The sequence below is a fragment of the Cercospora kikuchii genome, assembly GCF_019650295.1.
Source record: "Cercospora kikuchii DNA, contig_00001, whole genome shotgun sequence".
NCBI lineage: Eukaryota > Fungi > Ascomycota > Dothideomycetes > Mycosphaerellales > Mycosphaerellaceae > Cercospora > Cercospora kikuchii.
Genome location: NW_025408582.1, coordinates 4,052,818 through 4,076,943, shown reverse-complemented (window position 1 = coordinate 4,076,943; position 24,126 = coordinate 4,052,818). Strand labels below are relative to the sequence as shown.

The following is a 24,126-nucleotide window of genomic DNA, read 5'->3' as shown; positions in this document are numbered from 1 at the left end:
TCACTGTTGCTCAAGATAGGAATTCGACACTGATACATAACATGCAACACCGGACTCCAGTAGAAGATGCTATGTATCGATCATGCGGATATGTCTAGAAGAGCAGGACTATGCCCTACTTACCGCCGACATGTCCGATCATCTGCAGGGCTGTTTGACAGCTGCACGAGCCGCATGCGAACTGATACTCCATACGTAGAATATCGTAATGGCATGCATGACCTGGCACATGAAGCTTCTGCGACACCTGCGTCTCGACTGCAGCGGACGCGTTCGTCGACAGGGTGACTGTATACGATACCGACAGAAACAGTCTCAACGTTACGGGCGTGGGAAGGAAAGATGCAGCATCAAAGGAGGTAAAGCGACATTTGATGCTGTCAGGTCAAGATATTGGAGGGTTATAAGCCCATCACACCTGCTTCACAGTGCATGATAGACTGGACAGGGATGGGAATGAGAACGGGAAGTAGGAGCATGTACGAACGACTTCTCCCGAAGCGATTAGATCACCCATCATCCACTCATCTAGGTAGACATCTTCAATACTACACCGATCCTCCGGTCTCCACTGCAGCATCTTTCTCATCAAATTGAGAAATTGTGCTTGTTCTTCACCTTGTAGTCTCTGCTCTGCAGTCTCCAAATTCATGCCTTCCGGGATTTCGACGTCGCCTTTCCAGTGACCTGTTCGAGATGTGTTAGACACAACGAACTGCTGAGTGAATTCGACAGATTGAGCTAGGATATACCATTCTCATCAAAGTACAACGTGCTTCGCTCTGAACGATCCAAGAAATCTGTAGGCGGTGGACCCATGATGGCAACCATTTGTGCGAGATGATGGACTTCAGAGTATCTTTCATCGGAGCCTTTGGCGGGGAACAAACGCCTGGGCTCGAAGAGGTCCCACAGCTAGAAAGCAAATGAGTCAGTATTGCTCCTTGTTCAATACGACACGTCGTCTCTCTGCTCAAGACAGCGAATCATACCATCATTCCGAACCCCCAAATATCGACTTCATAACTCCACGGCATTCCCAGTATGACCTCTGGTGCTCTGTAGATATCCGGCATGATCAGATCCCTATTTGACTGAGGCTCTGTTTCAGCGAATCTTGCCTCACTCAAGTCACACAACAAGGCAGGCGCTTTCGTTAGCGCCATGGGGTGTGAGACGTCGACAATTCGACCACAAGGCAATTCTTTCCGCGGAAAAGGCGCTTCTTCCTCATCGCGTTCGAACCTCTCAAAGGCAGAGCCATTGAGGACGCCGAGGAGAATGTTCTTAGGTTGAATGTCTACACCACAGCACGAATGAGTCTGCTGCAAGTAGTTGGAGAGAAAGGAGAACAAACCCGTGTGAATCACTCTCGCCTCGGTATGAAGGAAATGTAACCCGCGAAGGATACCACGCAGACTCTGACGCAGTAAATCCGGCCCGAAAGTTTCGTCCGGCAATAGATCTCGTAGTTCTTCGAAATTCATTCCAGCTGCTTCGTGGACGAGACAAATGTGTCTTCCGTGAGGTCCTTCCAGTTCGAAGTGATCGCGCAGTACACGAAGGTAACTCCGGCCTACATACGAACAATTTCGGAGACTGTTGATGTGTTTGTAAATTGGTAATTCTCGATTGGTCTTGGAGTTGTCGTTGGTGTAAATTTTGAGGGCGACGTAAACAGACGAGTCTTGTGATTTCAGGTCACGACAGAGCCAGACGGTAGATGTGGAGCCATAGCCTAGTTTGCCGATGATGTGGTAGCGGTCTCGGAGTAGGTCGCCGATGCGAACGGGGTAGTAATGGGAAGGATTGTAACCGGGAAGGCTCTCCTCTTCGATGATTACGGAAGGGTTTAGTTTGAGGGTTGACGATGTATGTGCTCTTCTAATGGTCGTGGGTCGTTGATGGTGGGACCCATGGCGCTGAGTTGAGAAGGAGGTCAGTGTTCTCATGCAGAGAGCGCCATGGTGCAAGGCAGTTCGTCGAATGGAAGAGATGAACATCCTGACATTTCATATCAGTAAACCATTAACAGCGCTACCGGTCGCATGCCAGATTTCGCGGGCCGCAGTCGATGTAAATTGATGTTAATCTGCAGAGGAAGAGCAGAGGAGCGAATGGATATCGCGGCGCGTCCCGCCTCTAGGGTCGCCGAATTCATCATGCACGCGTTGACTAGAAGCCTGGGGAGTTGTCGAGGCCAGCACGTAAGGACATGGGGAAAACTGAGGAGTGTTTCTCCTGCCATGTCGCCGCAGGAAAGGTACGCTCACATCTTGCAGCAGTTTGCATGAGTTGTTGATGTAGTGTCTGAGAACAAAGCACTGACAGATGGAGCGGAGCAACTGGTAATAGACAGGAGACACGGTGTGAGCGAAGCGAGCTTGTTCTGCTGAACATGTTCCGTGACGCAAGCCGCCTGTGCAGTTGCATACACGTCCGCAAGGACTGGTGTGCTGTCGCTCGTTCAGACACCCAAGTCCGAATTGCATCTTCAGCGAATCGCCGATTCGGAGATTCTGAACTCGCCAGAGAGGTATCCATGAGGCCCATGTTGCACAAAAGAAAGGACTTCGTTTTCGCTCTCAACCGCAAAGCACGAGGTTCGGGTATGTGGTAGTATATGTACACTCGCTGTCCCCCGTCTATCGCAGCGCGCAGACCAATTCAGTCATACTGTAATGTCTTCTATTGTCCCTCGCTCGTGCCATTGCAGTCATGCCGCCCATTCAGAAGCTTAGTGGTCCTTCTTGATGTTCTTCGCTGGGTTCCTTGGGTCGTTCTTGTACTCATCGGCTGTGGGAGGGTGATTGTCAGTGAAGTTCGTCTCGAACAAACCCGGAGTGGCCATGTAGTGGTTGATGGGGCGCGTTCGTGGACGTACTGTTTGCAAGGACGGTCGCAAAGGAGTTGATGCCGTATGCAATGATCAAGCCTGCGCGGGGATGTCAGCTCTTCTGTGTGCCTTGTCCGTCTGCCGACACCTCTCCTCCAGCACCAGAAAGCCAAATCCTCTACGTCCAGCATATCACTAGGTTGTCCTGACGTACCGGCAGTGTAGAAAGGCCACATCGGCTTTGCTATTCATGTCGTCAGTCCTGTCCGCTACAGCTCCTGGTCGCAGGCATTGAGGATTCCATACCGACGGGCGCGGGGAACTTCTTTCCGAGGAGACCAGCCATTGTGACGAGTGCGCGGTGTGATGTGGGTTGGTGAGGTTGCTGCGGGTGCTCTCCAATGCTGCTCCTCGTTGAAGTCGCTGCTGCTCGGCAAGACTCGCGAGGTTTCCGATGAGCGCACGTGATTTATGCCTCAGGCGTCACACCAGCCACGAAGTGATAGCCACGCCACGACTCACTCGACTTGCACAGGAACAACAACACTCCAAAACCGGACCACACGCAGGCGCAGCGCGATGCGGCAACACGCTTCCTTCGTCGCCTGTTAGTCGCACTGTATCATCATCACCGCCCGCCATGGCACTCAATGCGGTCTGCAGCCAATGAGCGGGCGCGTTGAGGTGTTCCCAGCCTTCCCCGCCACCAAGCTGCTGAGCTGGTTTGCCCGCCATCTCATACCACTCTTTGCTGCAGCACGCCGGTAGGGTACATAGCGCAAGTATTGCAACGAAGACGTTCCAACAGCTGCACGTTTATCCGAACTGCCCGTCCCATCGGCCCCGTTCGCTCTCTTATCGCACGTGTGCAATCGTCCAACGATCATACTGACTGCCTGCCCGCTGCTCGTCCGATCGTTATTGACGACATACATAATATGCACAGCCCACACTCACTATAGCCCCTCCAATGTCGAACACTCTCCGCACGCCGGAGCACGACGCCTTCTTCCTCCGCCAGACCAACGGTAAGTGGAACACCATGGGGGACAACACATCCATGCTGCACGGCAACCGATGGACCAGGACTGACTCGTGCCTGACCAAATAACAGTCTCCAACCCGTCCGTCATTCACAGTCGTCCCTCCCTCACCTCCGTCGCGGCTTCCGAAGACTACTACTCGCTGTCCAACTCAGGCTCGTCTGGTCGATCCGTCGAGTCTGCCAATGCTCTGCACGCATCACGCCAAACCATCACTCGCTTCCAAACACCACCCTCGCGATACCGAACCCCATCACAAAGCCAAACTCAATTGGCTGTTCCACCCCAGCATGCAACCGTCACCGAGGAAGAGGAGCAGCATCGGAAGACTCCGCTGAGAGGGGAAGGCCACAGACGAGCGAGCATCGAGGAGGCACCCTCAGCTCCTGCAGCTGCTGCAGCTTGTGGAGTCGTTGCAGGATCAAGTCAGCCTCATCCTCAAGGACAACTACGAAACGGCGGAATCAGAAGAAAGCCCGTGCCAAGTGCCGTTATGGAAGACAATCGATCGACCAAGACGGCGAGCCGCATATCACCAACGCTTGCCCAAAGCTCAGCGGCACAAGCGATTAATCGAGAAAGAGACGCACCCACGCCAGGTGTTGACGATACACCCTACATCCACTTCGCCCTCGATCAGCTTACCCGAGACGAAGAAGTTCGAGGCAGCCGACGATACCCTGGAGGTCCGGGCATCGAAGGCCAGTATCCCTACGATGCTTCAACAGCAGCACATTGGCCTAATGCTTTGCAGCCCCAAAAGCAGCACCGCTATGAGGAAGTGCCGCAAGAAGAGAAGCAGGATCTGGAGCAGGACATCGGTGTCCTACCTGCACCACGCAATTCTGATCGAACGAGCAAAGGATACGCACAAGTGGCACAGCCGCAAGGTCCGAACTTATTCATCCCAGTCAGTCAAGCAGAGTCGCGGCAACCGCCGTTGAACTTCATCCCAGGCATTCTGCGACCTCTGGCGCTTTCTGCATTTGTGCTAGCACTTCTGGCATACCTGATTTGCCTGATCATCGCTGCAGCATGGAGCAGAGCCAATGGAGGCATGGGTCTAACGGAGTACGAAGGCTTCGCGGATGGGAAATACTTCGTTTTCCGATACTTGCCAACGATCCTCGGAATGGCGATCCTCATGTGGCTCTTTGAGATCGTCAAGGCCATCTACCGCATCGCTCCATTCATTGCAATGGCTTCTTCAGCGTCGCCGCCTTCTCGATTTGCGGGAGCGAAGTTGCCTCTGCAGCCCCGCAGTCTGCTCCTGCCCTACTTTGGTCACTTTGGTGCGCGAATGCCCACCGTTGGCACGTTTCTACTCGTGGCTTGGTTGCAGATCTTCACCATCCCGCTTCTGGCCAGCAGTTTCAACGTGCACCAGGATAGCTCCGCCTCATGGCATTGGATTGCCGTGCAGGGCGCGATCTGGGTCGTCATCGCGCTGTACATCTTGCTCCTCGTTTTGTCCATTGTGTTGATCTACGGCGTCACACGAACAACGACCAGCCTGAAGTGGGACCCTCGCAGTCTCGCGGATTTGATCGTTCTCCTTGAACGCAGCAACGCTCTGGATGGTGAAGGCGAGACCGTGCCCCAAATCGGCTACTTCCGTACTTCGCATCGGCCCAACGACGTCTTCCATGCCTACGGCATTGCAGACAAGCCGGCTCGCAGCTACGAAGTGGAAGATGGTCGAATCCGCGAGAAACGGTATTCCGAACCAGACATGGACCTCGAAGCCGGACGGCAGCCGCGTCAGTCCAAAGAAGCAATCCTCCGCGATCACCACAGCGAAGAAGACCACGCGACTGGCTCCCCACTTCCCTGGTTCTTGCAGCCATTCTTCGCGCTTCTCTGGCCGATCGTGGCCATCGTGCTTCTGCTCGCGTTCTTGATCGTCTCCTACCTTCCCTCAACGGCGATCGACAACGGCTTCGATCCTCTGGTTCCGGCAGCAGTCGACACGCTCGGCTTCAGCGGCACGAACTTCCTCTACAGCTTTCTGCCTGCGCTGCTGGCTATGATCGCCTTCCTGGGGTGGCACGACATCGACCTCGCGTATCGCCGTCTTACGCCGTTTGAGAGCTTGACATCCAGCACCCAATTTGCAGCCAAGAATACCACCTGGACCGGAGATTCGACTGGCAACACGGCCGAACGCACACTGCTCACATCTTACACCGCCGACCTTCCCGTCCTCACTAGCCTGAGTGCACTCTTCAATGGACACTATCGTATGGCATTCATCTCCGCCATCACCCTGCTCAGCGCCGCGATACCCATCTTGGCCGGTGGCGTCTTCTGGGCACAATTTTACATCGCCCAGCAGCGTGTCAGAATATCCGCTGACATGTCTGCTTACATCGCCCTCTCCGTCTTCGTTACCATCTATGCTCTGGCCTACCTCGCCATCTGGCCCAGCTCTTCCCTTCGCCACAGCAATCTCCCCTCTCACCTCGACACTTTCGCTGGCATCAGAGACTGCCTCTCTCAAAGTGGCCTCCTCGACGATTTTGCCTTCCGCAACCCTGTCAGCAAAATCGACCTGGTGACAAGATTGCTCTCGAGCTCGACGCATCGCCAACGTAACAACATCCAACACCAGCAGCAAGACTCTCACAACGAGAAGCTCCTTCCGCCTGGATCGCAGCTCTACTCCAGCCAAGCGGAAGTTGCGGCTGAGAGTAAAGTCTCTCTGGCAGATTCAGTAAGAGGATTCGGAAGGGCTAGACAGCAGGCTGAACAGAACCGAAACTTGTTGCCTGTTGCGGCTGATGCTCCTGTGGGAGGAGGGCCAGCAAGATATGCTTATGGCAGATTCGGCGGCAGAGATGGGAGGGAATGCGTGGCCATTGATCGCGTCAGGAGGGTTTGAAGATGAAGAGGATGAGAAACTCGATTGATGAATTTACTTTTGCTGCGAATTAGCGATGGCGCTTTTAGGGAGTTTTTGTTTACTATGGGCATCGGTTTGATTGTTCCAAAGACGAAGCGGGGAGTTCATCGACGAAGACAATGTGGATGACGAGGCATATGCATGGAGAAACGAACGGGTATACGATTATGACAAAGATGCATTGAGAGAACTGTATGAGAGACGAAGATGAAGCATGGACAGGAGCCTGTGGCCTGAAGGAACGAGAAAACACTCGAACAAATCATCCAGATAGACAAAGCTGTAGCTAGTACGTTCTAATTAATACTTAATCACTTGCACAAAGCCTTTCCCAATTTCACCGAGCAGCAACGATTTACTCGAGACAATTTTCTTCGTCACCCGCATGCCCAAGACTCGCGACTGGTGCCTTGGGCCACATTCCACCGCGCTCTTGCTGATTTTTCCACGAGGATCATACCTCGAAGCGCAGGCGGAGGGACAAGATCGAGACTTAGCTTGCATCAAGGGTCGGTGAGAATGACAATGAATGTGATGATGAAAGGCGAATGCGAGGGTGACAATCACAAGCTATTACAAGGAGGTATGATGCATGCGGCATATAGGGCATCACCAAGATGAGGCACAGTCACGGTCACAGAGGGAGGAAGCGAGCTAGAACAAGTGCTGAGAACGCTGTCTCAAATTTCTCGATACCAAATTCGATGTGAGTATCCTGACGCTCATTTCAGTGAGACATGCCTTTCAGCAATGTTGCTGAGGCCCTCGCGACCAATGCTACCAAGCGCGGTAGGTTGTCGTCTCGCGGTACCTGCCATCTCATGTCTCTGTGCCCCTCATGGTGCGAGTGCTCTGTGGCCCTCGCCATGGAGCAGCGAATGATCGTTTGAATCGTGAAGGTACCACCGCTCTTGTCGTGAAGTAACGAGTGGAAGTGTGTCAGCCGCAAGCAATCTACCAAGCGTCGCCGGTAGCAGGCTTGAAGCCGTCGTCAGCCTGAAAGCCGGCGTCAGCCTGAAAGCCGGTATCAGCTGGCTCATCAGCTGGAGCAGCATCGCCACCCCAAGCACCGCCGGCGTCGTCCTCGCCTGCCTCGGCCTCGTCCTCAGAGTCATCGTCGAACTGAATCTCAGAGACCTGCTCCGGCTTCAGATGCTTGAGGAACTCTGGAACGCTCTGGTCGCACTCCATGAGGACGTTGACGAGGTCCTGAGCGATGTCTTCGTTACGCTCATTATAGAATGAGGTGGCAAGGCCTAGGTTGCCAATACGCGCGGTGCGGCCGATGCGGTGTATGTATTCTTGGATGCCGCCGTACATCGCGGATGGCATATCGAAGTTGATCACGTGTCCGACGCTGGGAACATCCAGACCACGAGCAGAGACACCGGTAGCAATGAGGATCGGGGCAGTGCCAGTGCGGAAGGCACGACTGTAGATTGATCAGTAGCTGCATGGATGTTCATGGAGAAGGAAGACTTACATGGCATCTTCACGCTCCTTCATGTTGCGGTCTGAGTGGATCGACGTGGTTGGCAAGCCCTTGTTGTAGAGGAAGTCGTCAATGAGATCGACCGTGTTCTTGGAATTGCAGAAGATCAAGGTGCGACATGGCTCAGATGCGAAGAGGAGGTCGTAGACAGCTTGGCGCTTGTTCGTGTGGTCGACCTCAATGATTTCTTGCTTGATGTTCTTGTGGGCTTGACCAGCGCGACCGACCTTGATGCGCATGTGATCTTCAGCCATGTACTCGCGGGCAACGCGACGAGCACCCTTGGGAAAGGTGGCCGAAAACATCATGTAGACGTGATCAGCATCTTCGTTGGCGTCTGGATTGCGTTAGTAGGGATCTGAACAAGGATGTGCCTTAGTAGACCTACCACCACCAGCAAGGATCTTGGCCATCTCTTCGGACCAGTCCTCGTTGAGCATTTCATCGGCCTCGTCGATGACGGTGTACTTGACGCGACCCATGGTGAGGACATCAGGGCGGTCCATGAGATCCATCAGGCGACCTGGGGAACCAATGAGGATGTCACAGCCCTTGCCAAGGTCCTCGACCTGAAGACCCATTGGCAGACCGCCATATGCAACACCTGGGCGAAGCATGGAACGGTAGCAGAGGCGGCGAGCCTCGTCGAAGACCTGGATCGCGAGCTCACGCGTGGGAACGATGATGAGCACGAGTGGCTCGGCGCGGACGCGGTGCAGCTTGGGATCGTAGCCGCGGTCGAGGACGTTGGGGCGCGGGCCACGCAACTTCTTGGCCTTGCCCATCAATGCCGAAATGATGGGAATCATGTAAGAGGCAGTCTTTCCGCTACCTAATGAGAATGTCAGTTGGATGATGCGAGTGGGATCAGGCGGCTGGGTCATACCTGTCTGAGCAATGCCGACGACGTCGTAACCGAGCTTCACTGCCGGGATGGTGTAGGCTTGGATGGGCGTAGGCTTCTCGTAGCCACATCGCTTCACATTCTCCGCCATGACGGGGTGAAGGCCACCATCTGAGAACTTTTTGAGTGTCAGTGAGGGTTCGTGAGGCGACGGGGAGGATGGAGCTTACAGTCTGAATGGGCTTCACCTTGGTGGCGCCCTCGAGCGCGACCTCAATCTCATCGAGAGTGTCGCGGTGCTTGCCCTCTACGACACGCGTCTCGGTGCCGTAGAGCATGCGCTCGAGCTCTGGAAGCTCAGGTGCAACGTCGCCGTACTCGTCGTTCCACTCGTAGACGCCGGTCATGCCTTGCCACTCGCCGCTGTGGCCGCCTTGCTTCGTGAACTCATCGTAGTTGAATGCGGTCGTCTCGGACCAGCCAGCCTCGCGGGCCTTGGCCAGATCGAGCGCCTTCTGGTCGACGACAGGCGCCTCGGCGTCCACATGAGTATCAGACATGACGGCAGCCGAAGCTAGTCAGGCCTGAGTGCTTTCGTACGAGGAGGGGAGGGTCAAGGGAGAAACAGGGTCGCTCAGCTCGAGAGGCTGAATGCGAGGGGTGCGCGGCGGATTCGGGAGTGGATGTTGTGAAGCTGAGGAAGGGACTGGAGGAAAGCGTGCAATGATGGAGCTCGTGCTGATGGATAAAGTTGATGTGGGGGAAATGTCGATGTCGGAGAAAGTGTTTGGTGAGTTGGGGGCGGCGGAATTTGGCACGGCCGTCACTGGAAAGTGCGTTAGTCAGAATTGAGCGGGGCAACAACGCACCGGCCAACTGAAGTCAGGCTGCAGTCAGGCAGGCAGGCACGAGTGAGCAGCAGCGAGCGACGAGCGGAAGGCGCAGTGGAGAAGTAAAGCCCATCAAGTGAAGGTATCCAACGGTCAGGCGCACCGCCATTCCCAGTCACTTGCAAGGCCCAGGAGCCGTCAGCAGAAACACCGTCGGCCGCAAGGACAAGAAAAGGAATCGTCATGGACTTCAGCCGACTGCCTTGGAGGTCGCGTGTGCCAGCGCTCTGTCGAGTGCCTCGGGAACGACAGTATCTGCGCGCTCCATGTGCAGGGCAGCGCTGGAGCGGCGACACATCTGCATGGAGGAGCAAGGCCGGGGCAATGAGGAGGCCGTGGCCGTTGGCGGTTGACCGGCATTGGCGATATTACTTGACAGTGCCGTGAGCTGAAGCGGGCATGAGCCACCAGAAGCAGTGCAGGGGAAGGACCTGAGCATGAATACATCCACACGGAGAAGCGGACCGCAATGGTAGAAACGCCGCGAAGCTGGTGGTCAGCCCCAGGAGAGGAACGAAGGCCATGGCAGTCGGTATAGAGTGCGTGTCCTCGTGGATTCGGCGTGCCCACTCTGCTCGTCCAGGAGACCCCATGTTCAGCAAATGCATATGCGTGAGGGCGACACCATTCAGCCGGATTGTCGAATATGTCTTCAGGCGACCAGCGCAACTGGGCACTCGCAGCGGTCGTTCAGGACTTAGTTGGAGGATCGTGGCCAAAGCGTTGGCCAGGTCTGGGGCCTGTCGCTCCGTACAGCATCCGGCAGGCAGCAGGAGGTTTGCAGGTCCGACATCAAGTATCTTGCCAGTTGTGGAGCATGGTTGACAGCGGGCTCAGCGGTCGGGAGGGCCTTGGATTACTTTCGACATGCCAGTATTCAGCAGAGGGTGCGACACGCAGACCTGCCAAAGGATGGTAAAAGTATTCAGTCCCAGACCAAGACCTCGTCGCAGCAGCGTCTTCTCCTGTTTTGTCTTTGCCGGGTATGGCATTCGATACAGCCTGGTGAAAGCGGAGCATGGTCAGACGCCAATGTCCCCGTTTTCCAGAGCCATCCGCGCTTGCCATGTCTGAAGAGGATCGACCCAATGGTGATCATCGTTTTTCACGGCAGGTTGTGGGTGGCTTCTCAAGCTTTCAAGATGCTTCCGGTCATGTGTGGCCGAATTATGCCAAGGTGATTAACGTCGTGTTGGTAAGACTGGATATATAGAGCTGTAGAGCCTCTGACGGATCGCCATCGTTCTCTGCTCGTATACCTTTTGGGCGGATGAGCTTGATGGCGTGGAGCCCAGCACGGTCATTCAGGGTATCTTTGAAACTTATTAGCTGGTACTGGTAGTTGAAGGGCAAAGGATAGCTTACCTGTTGGAGAGAGCGATGGTGCGACAAAGTAGCATACATGTATGCTGATGCATGGTCGTCTTTGTTGATGAACCTTCAGTGAGTGGCCGTTGTTCAGGTGTGTTGCCTCTGGCGAAGCCATGCTGAATGCGGTCGGCGACGTGGTGATAGTTGGCAAGCTCGCCAATGATTTTCAGAGTTTGAGGCCCTGGATTGCGTGGGCATGAGCTGCGAATATTTGCTGGGAGTGTTGGAAGTGCTATCGTGGAGCTGGTTGGACAGTGCGAGGTCTCCATGTTGCCATCGCTGTCACACTTCGCGCCGCGCTGCGCGTGGTGTCCATGGCGGCGACCAATATAGCAGAGCAGCGTGTCGCCAGTAAGCCAGTGACGGTGAGAAAGCCATCATCATAGCCAGAGAGCCTTTGACACGCGGCTATGCAGCATAGCGACCGTCCAAATGTCCAGTCCAGATTCGGAAGTCCAGTTCACCTGAGTGGGTCCGGCGGGCGCTCCAGGGAGCGTCCGACATGATGAGAGCCACTGACTCCATGCGCATCGCCTGCTGTCACTCGTGCCTATATGAGAGGTCAGACAAACGTAGGGGGTGTTTCACTTACTCGTGTTGTGTTTGTTGATGCCGTGGTGGTGAAGACGAAGAAGCTGAATGACAACAGGGTGGCTGAGTCTTGGCACTTACCAGGCAGCGTTGCTGCGATTGGCTTTGCTGCGAGATTGTAGGAGACAGCAGAGTGCCATATACTGACTCACCTTTCGGGGTACAAGAGCTAGTCACTCCTTTTGACCATTCTACTTCATAACTTTCAGATGTAAGGACCGCTGAGCATGGTCCTTGACGACTGACAGGAGTCTGCAATCGCAGCATGTCTAGGATGACACGCATGCAGTGACCCATGTACACGACGTAGCATCAGCATAGCCGCAGGAGCTCCCATAGCATGGCGATGCCTCTGACAGTCTCTCAAGGCGGTTCAGCAGCGTAGAAACTGCTCCTGATACGTCAGGAGAACATGGGCCATCTCCAGGTTCAGGAACAATTTCCGAACAGGAATCACTGAGCGCGGCGTTTTTGCGACAGCGCGGGATAGTTGAAATCCATTGACGTCGCCGGGTGTCGTAGCCGCACCACGAGCCTTGACCACCTTATCACGTTTGCAAAAGCTGGCGCTTCAAACAGACTCCTAATGACAGTATTTAGGAAGGGTACGAAGGCCATCAAGTTCCATCAATACCATCAGAAACACATCCTTCAATGGCGGAAGCTTGCTGGCGCGCCAGTGAAGTCATGACACGAGAAGCCCCGTTTCCTCATCTAATTGCGCGACAGAACAGACAGATCTTCTTCGGAAACGGCGACAGCTCAGAGCTCGCCATGAAAGAGCGCGGAGACACGATGGGATGGGATGCGGATACAACACCATGGCCGCCCTGTTTTGCATCGTGGCAACATTGCGTCTTCTCCGCACCGCCCGCAACGGAGAGAGCAGATGCTGGCATAAGAGAAGACAACAACACCAGCTCCACAGCACAAAAGAGTCCGGTAGGGGGTTATGTAACGGACAGAAGGGCAGCGCAAGACTATAAATGACCCGGGTATTACAGTCATCTGCAGGGCTTGACCAGCGAAGGCGGTACAAAGGCCAGCTCGGGTAGCAGCAGAGGTGGAAGCTGCGGGCAGTCTATGGTAGATAGCCTTCAAAGCCAGATTGGCCTACAGTGACCTGCCGCATGTGCATCCTCTACGCGTTGTTTTGTGGCCAGCGTACGCCGGTGCATTTCGTTATACGCACTGACCGAGGCATGACCAGCGTAGGTCGAGCGCTTTTTGACAAGCAAACAGTGCAAGGACATGCCTTTGTAGCAAGCTGCTACAGACGCGATCAATATCTGAGTGGGCTCCTCGGAAAACCCTTGGGTAACATGTTCCCCAGTATCTCTGCGCGCTCCGATTGCAATGGAGCATTACACGGCGACGGGAGGAATGATGAAATCGCCGCACTGTAGTCGATGTCATCGCAGCTCGTTGCCCTGTACAGACATCTACTGTATAGGCGCTTCTGTCCGTAGATCCTCAATGTGCCATGTCAGGCCGTGACCGTCACGATACGCACAGGCCCAATAGTCGAACTTCCGCAGGTCTCAGCGCTGTAGCGAGAGGCTGTGTCGCTACGACCCGAAAAGCAAGCACTGATAATCAAGGGTCATTTCTGTTCTACCAGATAAATCGGCCTCGTGGTGCAGTGGAAGCACGCTCGGAGCAAAGCAACCAGTATGGCGTTTGCCGTCCCATGCATGGCGTAGTCATGTTGACGGGTGTAATCACCAATGGTCTTCGTACCGAGAAACCCACGTTCGATTCGTGGCGAAGCCAATTCTTTTGCTGGATTGTGCACGCCGGATCGGCGTTTCTTTTTGACACCCAGCTTCGCTCGCCCTGCTCATACCATCGCAACACAACACGCACAACAATGTAATGCCCCGAAGGTGACAGAGATTGTCGTGAAGGCCCTCAGACAGCATCGTCGTATTTGTGCGCTCGACTTTGCGGCCGTGATGTATTTTTGAGGCGGCGGCGCATACTTTTGCTTCGGAGCCGCGAATCGGACGGAATCCACATCAGCTCCGAACAGCGATGGGCAACGAAGCCAGCCATGACAAGGCAGCGCGCACCACACAATCGTGACACGAGTTCAACGAACACCGAGATGCGCAGCGAGCGCGGACGGACGCTGGCAAGCATCGGCTGATCGATGGCGAGCGGAGGAGCGCAGGAAGGACATGGTGCTTTGACTTATCTCAAGCCTACCAGGCCTGCAACCGCCTGCCGGTCGACAACACGCGCAGCACGAGTTCCACCTTTGTCTACGCTGCTGGCCGAGCTTAAGAGCAAGCGAGAAAGAGCCAGGTGATTGGATCGATGATGGCAGGGCAGTGGCAGCAAACGACAGCGCAGGCTACGGGGGCGCAACATTCAATGCTCAAGCGGTCGATTGCGGGCCAGCCACCACACACATTCCAGGCAGCGAGGCGGGCAACTTGGTCCCACGGGCCTCTCGACGAAGTCTTTCTTCAGCAGTCGAAGACAACGTGACACTGTCCAGGATGCCGGGAAGCCAGCGAGAACAGACCGACCGCATCAGCAATATGCCGGGGCGTCATCAGAACTCCACATGAGCTCCAATGGGACCACCAGGGCGGTTGAGCAAGACACAGAACTTGTGGAGAAAGACCATGGCAGCAATTCGAGCTTCGGTCCCGAGCGCCATATAATCGCAGAGCCGTCACTGCCTGTGGGAAGATATCGCTAAGAGCCAGAAAGCGACCCGGATACTGAAAGGGCGACGGAGCCCGCACGCCCCTGAAACAGACCATAAGCTCCGGCTGGTGTCCTTGAGCGTGCCAAAACCAGTACGATTCCGTCGGACCGGACGTGATCGACGACAAAGCCACGGGGATAGAGGCGTGCACAATGCCGGCACGCAACCACTGGCAAGGCCAAGAGCATCAGCAGACAATGGTGTTGAGCTAGGAACACGATCTCTTGGAGGACGCGCTCTCTTAAAGCGAGACGATGCTGTTGACGCAAGCTCAGGACATGAGCGACGACACACCAGAAGAATGAGCAGAGCCAGAGGGTGTCTAAATCCCTATGCCACGCGACAACTCCAAAAATACCTGCAGGCGTTTCGTCTGCGAAGATGCGCTGCACACGGGATCTCTGTGCGTTATGTGATATATGTGCAGCGTTCCGAGAGTGCCCGAAGCCAAGGTGCGAGGCATTCACAGCTCGAAGCCCCTGGAGGCCGATGCAGCTGTGCGACAACGTCCAGAAGCCTTGAGCCAGAAACATACGACAAAGGACACGATGATCTGGACCTTGCCCAACAGACAACTTAGACAGGGTTCGGACCTGATCCAGTTGCAGCGACGTAATTGCAGAAGGGGAGTATACCTCTCTCGACCAAGTTGCAAACCCGGTAATCCAGCACCGTGCTCTGCTTGACTTCTTCAGCTGGAAGCGTAAGTCATACTTCAGTGCCGGGTATAGCCGGCAAGGTAAGTGCATATCGAGATCTCTTCCTTTGTCGGTCCTTTCAATGCTCCATGATGGGTCGGAACGATCTTGTGGCAGCAGCTCATTTGAGGTCAACACCAAGAAGTTCGAAGGCCATATCCATCTGGTCCGAACCTTTGAGAACACGACAATGTTGTGTCCTGGTTTCCATCATGGCTGCAACTGTCTGCCAGTGTCAAGGTACTACAGCCTCGGCGGTATGCTGACCGACGTATATCTCCTTCAACAAATGCCACCTGATAGTGGGGTGTTCTTCGTATGTCAAAGACATGCACGAGACTGCCACCGATGTGGCTCAGATTATGAGCAACATATGCGATACCCTCTAGCAATACCGTACGGTGCTGCTCGACCAGTGCTGAGTTCTACTCTGAACGCTGGACGAGTACTACTGCGTGCAAGCACTGCAATCGAAGGCCGTACTCCTCGCTGCCTCCATGCGATGTCTTTGGCACGTGTCTTCGTGTTCAGCAGTTCATATTCGCTGAATCGGGCAAATTCACGGCTAAGCGCATATCAAGCGGTTTGCAGCGCAGGCTGAGAAGAAGCATATGGCATTGTGTAATCGGTGTGAGAGCTGAGCGCACCAGTGAAAGCTTTGAGGCTCTCCAGATTGTATGGTCCGATCAGCGATTCCAGATGGACTCGGCGCGTGAGCACACGCCGACGGCTTTCGTGTCCACTTCCGCTGGGGCGGCCGTCTTTCCTGAAGCTTGCAGCATCACGATGTGTGTGACGACTGGGCTTCACGCTCATTCTTCAGCTCATTCCAAGCTCATTTGACGCTTGCCACCAGAATGGAGCCCGGGGAATGTGTGAAGCAAGCTCAGTTGCTGGTATGTTTCGCGCCGCCCTCACGCAGAAATTCAGCATCGTGGTGAACTGCACTGGCTCTGAAGCCTCGTCCCTGGAGCTCCGGCGTCCGTCACGAACTGCAACATTCTGATGTTGGGCGAAACGCCACTCGAAGAGCGAGATCTCAGTTCATTCCTCTTCCATCGCTTGTATGAGTCTCTGTGCTCCGAAGTGGAGAGATTTGCTGCCCCTGCTTGTCCCCAACACTCATGTATCGGTTACGCGATGCATTCCACATGTTCTGATGTGAAAGCGTCGAAGCGTACGGAGCAGCTTTTCGGCACGTTCGCTGTGGGTGTCCGGTTACTCTCAGGCTTGCGTAGCATGCTGCTGGGGAAAGGCCACCCGGGCAGCGATACCTCAAGTATTGCCTCCTCTTTGGTTGCGCGCATGTGTGCCATAGCATCGGTGTGCTCAAATTCAGGGCCTCTGCGCGTTCCAATGATGGCCCATCGGCTAAGGGTTGTGGTATCGTGCAACGGCGATGAGCTGCGGTAGTCGTGGATCGTGTCGTTGCTCCGAGACACTCGTTGTCGGCGATGGCATGGCGGTTCGACTCTCTCATGGCCGGTGAGGGATCTGCTGCTGGACGTCGTGGTGTATGCGCTCGATGTGCTACGGCGTGCTACGATCTATGGCGGAATGCGGTAGTGAGAGGAGCGGAAATGTATGGGTGGCTTTCCTCGAGGCCGAGTTGACGGCGACGTTTCCCAGGATGACATTTTAGTGTCACGAATGGTATTCATCGTGGCCACACTGCTCTCAGCCGTTGTTGTAGTCTGCTGCTTCGTCGGGTGAGCAGGGCTGGTGAACCTGTGTGGTCGGACACGGCTGAGCGTCCAGGTGGGCCATCTTGGCAGCCCGCGATGCTCCAACTCTGGATGGATGACCACAGTCTCTTTCTTGGTCGCAATGTCGCAACAGCACAACGCACGTTTTCCACCATCGCGCCTGTCAGCATCGCTCGATCGCTCGGGATCCAAAGTCTGGCAGTGGCAGGCTCGGGACACCATTGCTCCGAGTGGCAGGCGCTGATAAAGCGACCTGCGATACCTGCTACGGCAGGCCAGTTGCATGCACATGAACACCATGGGAACCCCGACGATAGAACACGACCTACAGCAGATGTTACCCTATGAGCGCCGGTCGCACACGTGCAGCGTCCGCGTCGTCTTCACAGTTCTCACAAGACATGGTAAGTCCGCTTGGACCGAGGACCATGAGCATTCCCTTGGCTGCTTTCCATCGCCAAAGCAAGCCCACGCCTGTCACGTCGCATCGTCCCATCCATTACCATCGAACAGCTGTCGTGAACGAATCGCCTCTTTTACCTCCATTGCACTCTCGAATTCAAACTCTCGAGATAAAGTGCAGCCAAAGGCGCAAATCATGCGACATGAGACCCGACAAAGATCCTTTGTGCCGCTATTGCGAACAGCGAGCTTCAGAGAAAAGAACGAATAAGACTGCGTAAGTTGATAAACGTGGACGGCTATAAGGCTAAGTAGTCTTTTCATGTTTCGTGCAGATCGCAAAGAGGTCATTGATGCACTCCGAGACATCATACCACGAATATACGACGGAGCTGAGTGTCACTGGACTTGGGAGTGATGAGCGACGATCGACTACATGAGCTTTCCATGCCTTAGAGTTGACGACGAAGGATAAGATCCCGTGGATCCCTTTGCGAGAGCTGCTAGACAAACGGCGATGCCATGGCGATCGTAGGATATCTGCCGTACTTGCATGAGATGGAGTGATGGACATACACAGCTGTGCGGAAGTGGATACTTACACTTTACGCATTATACGCAGGGACTTCGATGATGATCTCTGCATTGTGTCGAGCTATCTGCGCTTCTGAACAAGTATTGGGGTCATGCACTCGACAGACTTGAGCGATGACGGAATGGTGCTGCAGTTCTGCAGATGGTGGAATAGATAACTTCGCTGCGAGTACCAACGCTAGATCTGATGATCTTCGGCAAGCTGGACTCCAGTGGTGAATGATTCTACTCCTTAGTATGCTGACCAATGTGATGTGTAGATGGTATCGTGGAGTATGGAGAGGCGAGAATGCCGAAGCTCAAGGGCCGAGAGGCCCGGATGAGAAGCATTGCCAAGTCATGCTACACAACCGACACCTGCTTTGAGGTGATTGAGATGGATCAGACATTGCTGTTCATCAGAACCGCGCTTTCATCAGCGTATCCGCTTAGCCAGCAGACGCTTTCACGAAGCCTCCACACTGAAGAAGGTCTAGAGCACTTTACTGCAGATGGATGCAAACGGCGTTGAGATTGTCATTATGTCCATCAACTGCCGGATATATGGCAGCGTGATGCTTTGTTCGGACCCGAACGAACGAACATCATTTGATACCCCAAGACATTCAGACCACCGGGTTCATACTATCTATCGGACACGCTTCCCTCTCCGGCAGAGGCTTCCGTCGTGCTGCCTGAACCGTCTTGGCCGCTCGCAGAGTTTTCCGTGGCGCACACCAGCTCAAGCTTCGCTGACCACATGGAAGCCAAGCACGATGAAGCAGATGTGACAAGATCAAAAAAGGCGAGAGCAGCAGGAACGTGGCGTTCTCGCGATGTGCCGCTAGTGCTGCATGAGCGGTTCCCGCCGAGTCTTGCGCAGCCAGCGATTTTCGCACGTGCTTGCTATGATTGGTTGTGGAGTTGCAACCTCACCTTGTGCTTCATGTATCGAGGCTTGATATCCCAATGCATCTTTTGTGAAGCGAAGGCGCGTTGAGAAGACGGGCGTACACGAGACTTTGCAATTGCTCGTTCTAGGCCAAGCATTGATATGACATGGCTTGCTGTTGCTTCTTGCCGCTTGGCAACGGCGCCACGCTGGGCGCGTTGACCTTGCGATTGCAGAGGAGTGAGGATGGTGGTACGAGATGTGCGTATGGCAGGTCGGCTTTGCTGACATGGCCCGTTTGGGCGAGCTGAAAGAGTCCTGGGGAGATGCGGTCCAGCAGAGGGAGATAGCACTGCGAGAGGTGGAATTGAAGGAGGCTACTGTCGTCGAATGAAGTGGCAGAAGAGTATGCGCGAAGACCGGCAGCGGTCAGCTTGGCCTGTGGGAGATTGAAGCAGGCAGATGCTGGTCTGGCGTCGCGTGCTCGGACATGTTCGAGATCGAGACTGGGATGAGCTGGACGAGTCATTTCGCCCTACTGCGAGCATGGGGGCCGCGGCAACATGGCCACGCTCATCAGGACGTGGCTTCTTCCGCGGGAATCGCAGCAGTCGTCAGTCATCGTGCGGTCACGATCGTAGAGGCGTCGAGATAGCGATGCACGTGTTGCAGCGTTCGCAGACGCGGCACAGAATGGGCATTGATCCGCCGGGCGTGTAGGCGAGTGAGTACTGATCGCTTTCATCTGTAGGGAATCGACCCTGGACGTGCTCCGACGCGCATTCATTACTGGCCACGCGCTCGTCACGCTAATGCACGGCGCGCTGCTCGCTTTCCAGCCCGCCGGTCGACCTTCGCCCTGCAGCGGCGAAAAGCGCTATTCACGAGCGCCATCGCACCAACACTCCACTGCCGCCGCCGCAATCCTTACTGCACTTCACTGCGCCGCGCTGTGCTTCAAAAGCCCATCGCTCCCCGCTAGGCCGGTCAAGCAGTGTCAAGTCCTTCCTTCCAAGAAACGACCAAGACATTCACTTGTCTTGTCTCGACTGCAACCCACAGACTCGGTCGGCGTTCGGACACCATGGCCGCAAGAACTGTGAGTAATGCTTTACTATCTTGACCTCGACGCTGTTCGCTAACAACTTCGCACCCAGGCCGGAGGCAATTCTGCCTTCCACAAGTCAGTGTGACTGCGACACCGAACACCTTGCAAATGCTCACCGTTAGACAGCTTCCACAATGATTACGCTCACATCCAAGACCCCAACGAGCGACGACGCCTTGCACTCGCGGAGATCGACAAGGTATGCCAGAGAGATCGACTGCCGAATTGGTTCGGAGAGGCTGACTCGCCGGACAGGCACCATTTGGCTGGTATCATGTCCGCGCCATCGCAGTGGCAGGTATTGGTTTCTTCACCGACGCCTACGATATCTTCGCCATTGGCATTGTGACAACGATGCTGGGTATGGTCTACTACCAAGATGCAAGCATTCCAGCATCTGCCCAAGGCAAACTTCCTGTCTCTTCTGATACTGGTAAGAGAGAACAAAGACGAACAAGTTGAGTGGCGGAATACTGACCTCGCATCAGCCATCAAAGTCGCAACTTCTGGTGGTACCGTCATTGGTCAACTTGGATTCGGTTTTCTCGCCGATGTCGTCGGACGTAAGAAGATGTACGGTCTCGAACTGATTCTCATCATCTTCGCAACTCTGGCTCAGGCTCTTTCCGCCCACTCTCCCGCCATCGAAATTGTCGGAGTCATCATCTTCTGGCGTGTTCTCATGGGTATCGGTATCGGTGGTGACTACCCGCTGTCTTCCGTCATTACCTCAGAGTTTGCGACCACGAAATGGAGAGGTGCCATGATGGGAGCTGTGTTTGCTCAGCAAGGTCTCGGCCAGTTCGCTGCGGGTATCGTTGCCCTCATCGTCACCGTTGGCTTCAAGGAGTCGCTCCAGAGCGCCAGCAGCCAGGCCACTTGTGATGGCGTTTGCAACCTTGCCGTTGACAAGATGTGGCGTGTCGTTATCGGCATGGGTGCTGTCCCAGGCTGTATCGCCCTCTACTTCCGTCTCACCATTCCCGAAACCCCACGCTACACATTCGATGTCTCCCGCGACGTTGTCAAGGCTGGCTCCGATGTCAAGGCATACCTCGCTGGCACTGCTGAGGGTGTTCCGGATGAGCTCACTCGCGTGGCCACCATGCGCGATGCTGCGCCTCAGCTGGAGACTCCCAAACCCTCGTGGAAAGACTTCTTCGGGCACATCGGGCAATGGAAATACGGCAAGGTCCTGTTTGGAACGGCATCCTCTTGGTTCCTGCTTGATGTTGCCTTTTATGGTGTCGGTCTCAACAACTCCACGATTCTCCAAGCCATCGGCTACGGCAAGGGCAACAACGCCTACGAATTTCTCTACAACATCGCAGTCGGCAACGTCATTCTGGTCTGCGCTGGTGCAATTCCAGGCTACTGGGTCACAGTCGCTACTGTCGACACACTTGGACGCAAGCCAATTCAACTCATGGGCTTCGTCATCCTCACCATCCTGTTCTGCATCATGGGTTTCGCATACCACCAAATCGGAACGAGCGGACTCCTAGCATGCTATGTCCTCGCTCAGTTCTTCTTCAACTTCGGACCCAACTCGACAACTTTCATCGTGCCCGGAGAATGCTTCCCAACCCGCTACCGTTCCACCTGCCACGGTATTTCCGCCGCCTCCGGCAAGATCGGATCCATCATCGCTCAAGCCGCCATCGCTCCTCTCCGTACTCGTGGCGCCACATCTACGAACCCCAGCCCTTGGCTCAACCACGTCCTTCAAATTTTCGCGCTCTTCATGTTGCTGGGCTGCTTCACCACTTTCCTTATCCCAGAGACTAAGCGCTTGACACTGGAACAGCTTGCTGGTGAGGTCCCTGGTACTCCACAGTACGATCCTGTACTTGCGGGTCGTGGTGCTGTCACTCGTCAGGACTCCTCGGAACAGGAGCACATCAGCCAGGAGAAGGCTCAGCAGAATGTCTAGACTTTTGGACATTAGTTGGTTCTTTGGTACTCTCTTGTACATATCTTGTCATTGATGAATAATACATGAGCTCTCAGAAAGAGCCTGCCGCGGTGCAGATTAGCGCTAGATTTTGTATAATGACAATCGTTACAAGAAGTGTTTTCTCCGTCCAATTTGACAAGCTTGAATGCATCGTTCGTATCAAGCGCTAAAACTGTATAAGACAATACAGAAGGTGAAGTTGAGATCTCATGCGCAAAAGTGGAGAGTCTAGTAGTACAAGAAAACAATCGGCAATCAGCTCATGTCATCGTATCCTCAATCATGCCTTTTCGTCTTATCATCACGTCTGCTCTTCTTTCTTTTCCTCCTGTCTTCTCTTGAGCTTCACAATCCATTTCTCACTCGGGACGATCGCTTCTCCAATCTTCAACGACTTCTTCTCTTCGCATTTGTCCGCCGGCAAAATGTCGTATCTGATCAACAGAGCTCCAAGGATCAATTTCATCGTGTTGATAGCGAAGAATCTTCCGGGACAAGCGTGTCGACCAAGACCAAAAGACAAAAACGACTCTGAGATCTGGATTGCGAGAGTCTGACTGACTTGTTGTTGTTGAGGAGCTTCGGAGGAGATCTCAATGCCGAGCTTCTCAGGTTGCGGAGGAGCTTGCTGGTGATAGTGTCGCAGAGGTTTGTATTCTGCTGCGTCGGGCCCGAAGACTTCAGGATCCCGGTGGAGGGCGGCAGCTTGGACTGCGACATGGGTTCCCCGTGGAAGATGGACGACTCCTTCTGATGTTTTGATCTGAACGCCTCCTTCGGCAACGACTTTGCGAAGCATGGACTGCGCTCCGAGAGGGTTGAAACGCAGGGACTCTCTGATCACTGAATCCATCTTCGTCATGGAACGCAATGCCGTCACAGGATCGTGAGGAACTTGAGGGAGGTATTCCAGGGCTTCTTGGCGTAGTGTTTCCATCAGATTGGCGGCATCTTCGTAATGCAAAATGTCTTGGAGAACCAGTGCAGACATGGCGCTTGTCGTTCCTGTGGCGAAGAGATTGAACAAGATCATCTTGCCTGCAATGTTCTGTGGCTCCATCTCTCGGGCATCATTCTTCTGGGCATTCGTCTCGATAATCCACTGCATCATGTCATTTTTCTGCTCTTGTGCGTGTTCCGTCTGTGATAGCCTCTGCTTCACCATCGCCCGCACCTCGCTGGTGGCGAGCCATTGCATAGCTTGTGTTGGGATTGCCACGACACGCATGAAAAACTGCTTCAAAGGAGAAGCAACAATGAATCGCATGACGATCGTGCAGAGCCCATAAGCCGTGGTCCACCGCTGGATACGTTTTCTGTAACTCTTACTCCGGCTCAGTGAGGGGCCCACAAATATCCTATTTGCAGCTCGAAAAGCGATAGCTTGCAGCATCTCCATCGCTTTGACTTCTGCAAAGTCGGCCATCTTCGAAGCATCGACTTTCGCACCAAGTTCTTCGTCCAGACTAAGCTCAATCTCTTCGAGGACTTCGCCAGCAAGTTTACCACTGTGACGTGTCAAGTGACGACGAATAACAGTGAAGTCTCTCACGCTATCAGCATCGGGACCATGTGCCAGGTAATCCAGCCCCATTGCCTCGTCCAGAACTGCATTTCCAGACAGTACATGTTCTGGCTGGCTCGCGACCCATGCGGTCTGGCTGGGTGGGAGAAGGACAGTGGTCCACAGCAAATTTGGTATCACGAAAGGCCTATCGTTCTTGGAGAATTGTTCGTAGCCTTCGTTAAATGGTTCACGACCTGCGATGATCTCGCGCAGGCAGGCGCGTAATTTGGGAAATATCTTCTTGTTTTGCAGGCCAGTCCAGGGAATGTCTTTGGGACTGCGTGATATGCGGATCGAGGTGAGAACGATGATGACGGCGAAGATGAAGGCAATCAGCCCCAGTGCCGCAAGAATAGGGTAGTACAAGAGGTAGAAGGCGTAGCGGTGGAGGAATGTGTAAGCAACGGCCTCCTTGATCTCCATTGTTGCGGAATCGCGCCGAGATGCGCTGGTCTCGACAATGCGAATGTCATTTTCAACATATATGTAGGCAGATGAAGTTCCCACGACTTATGATGCTCCTTGCGTCGCACCG

At 54.4% G+C, this 24,126-nt stretch overlaps 5 protein-coding genes across 5 annotated transcripts; 2 read left to right on the top strand and 3 right to left on the bottom strand.

Moving 5' to 3' along the window:
• Positions 1–412: 412 nt before the first annotated feature.
• On the bottom strand, positions 413–2,003 carry CKM354_000158800 (uncharacterized protein; the record flags this gene model as incomplete). The annotated part of the gene is made up of 4 exons (XM_044796717.1): positions 413–687; positions 753–915; positions 993–1,300; positions 1,358–2,003. The coding sequence occupies 4 exons, from the start codon at positions 2,001–2,003 to the stop codon at positions 413–415; spliced, it is 1,392 nt and encodes a 463-aa protein (XP_044652652.1).
• A 1,803-nt stretch (positions 2,004–3,806) lies between these two features.
• On the top strand, positions 3,807–6,760 carry CKM354_000158700 (uncharacterized protein; the record flags this gene model as incomplete). Its single annotated transcript, XM_044796716.1, has 2 exons — positions 3,807–3,864; positions 3,951–6,760. 2 exons carry the CDS (start codon positions 3,807–3,809, stop codon positions 6,758–6,760), a joined length of 2,868 nt encoding a protein of 955 aa, XP_044652651.1.
• Positions 6,761–7,735: 975 nt separating this feature from the next.
• CKM354_000158600 (uncharacterized protein) lies at positions 7,736–9,677 on the bottom strand (the record flags this gene model as incomplete). Its single annotated transcript, XM_044796715.1, has 5 exons — positions 7,736–8,213; positions 8,265–8,610; positions 8,662–9,105; positions 9,160–9,295; positions 9,348–9,677. 5 exons carry the CDS (start codon positions 9,675–9,677, stop codon positions 7,736–7,738), a joined length of 1,734 nt encoding a protein of 577 aa, XP_044652650.1.
• Positions 9,678–20,043: 10,366 nt separating this feature from the next.
• Positions 20,044–22,000, top strand: CKM354_000158500 (phosphate transporter PHO84; the record flags this gene model as incomplete). The annotated part of the gene is made up of 5 exons (XM_044796714.1): positions 20,044–20,058; positions 20,117–20,142; positions 20,194–20,266; positions 20,323–20,500; positions 20,556–22,000. The coding sequence occupies 5 exons, from the start codon at positions 20,044–20,046 to the stop codon at positions 21,998–22,000; spliced, it is 1,737 nt and encodes a 578-aa protein (XP_044652649.1).
• Positions 22,001–22,325: 325 nt separating this feature from the next.
• On the bottom strand, positions 22,326–24,014 carry CKM354_000158400 (uncharacterized protein; the record flags this gene model as incomplete). Its single annotated transcript, XM_044796713.1, has 1 exon — positions 22,326–24,014. The coding sequence occupies one exon, from the start codon at positions 24,012–24,014 to the stop codon at positions 22,326–22,328; it is 1,689 nt and encodes a 562-aa protein (XP_044652648.1).
• Positions 24,015–24,126: the final 112 nt, after the last annotated feature.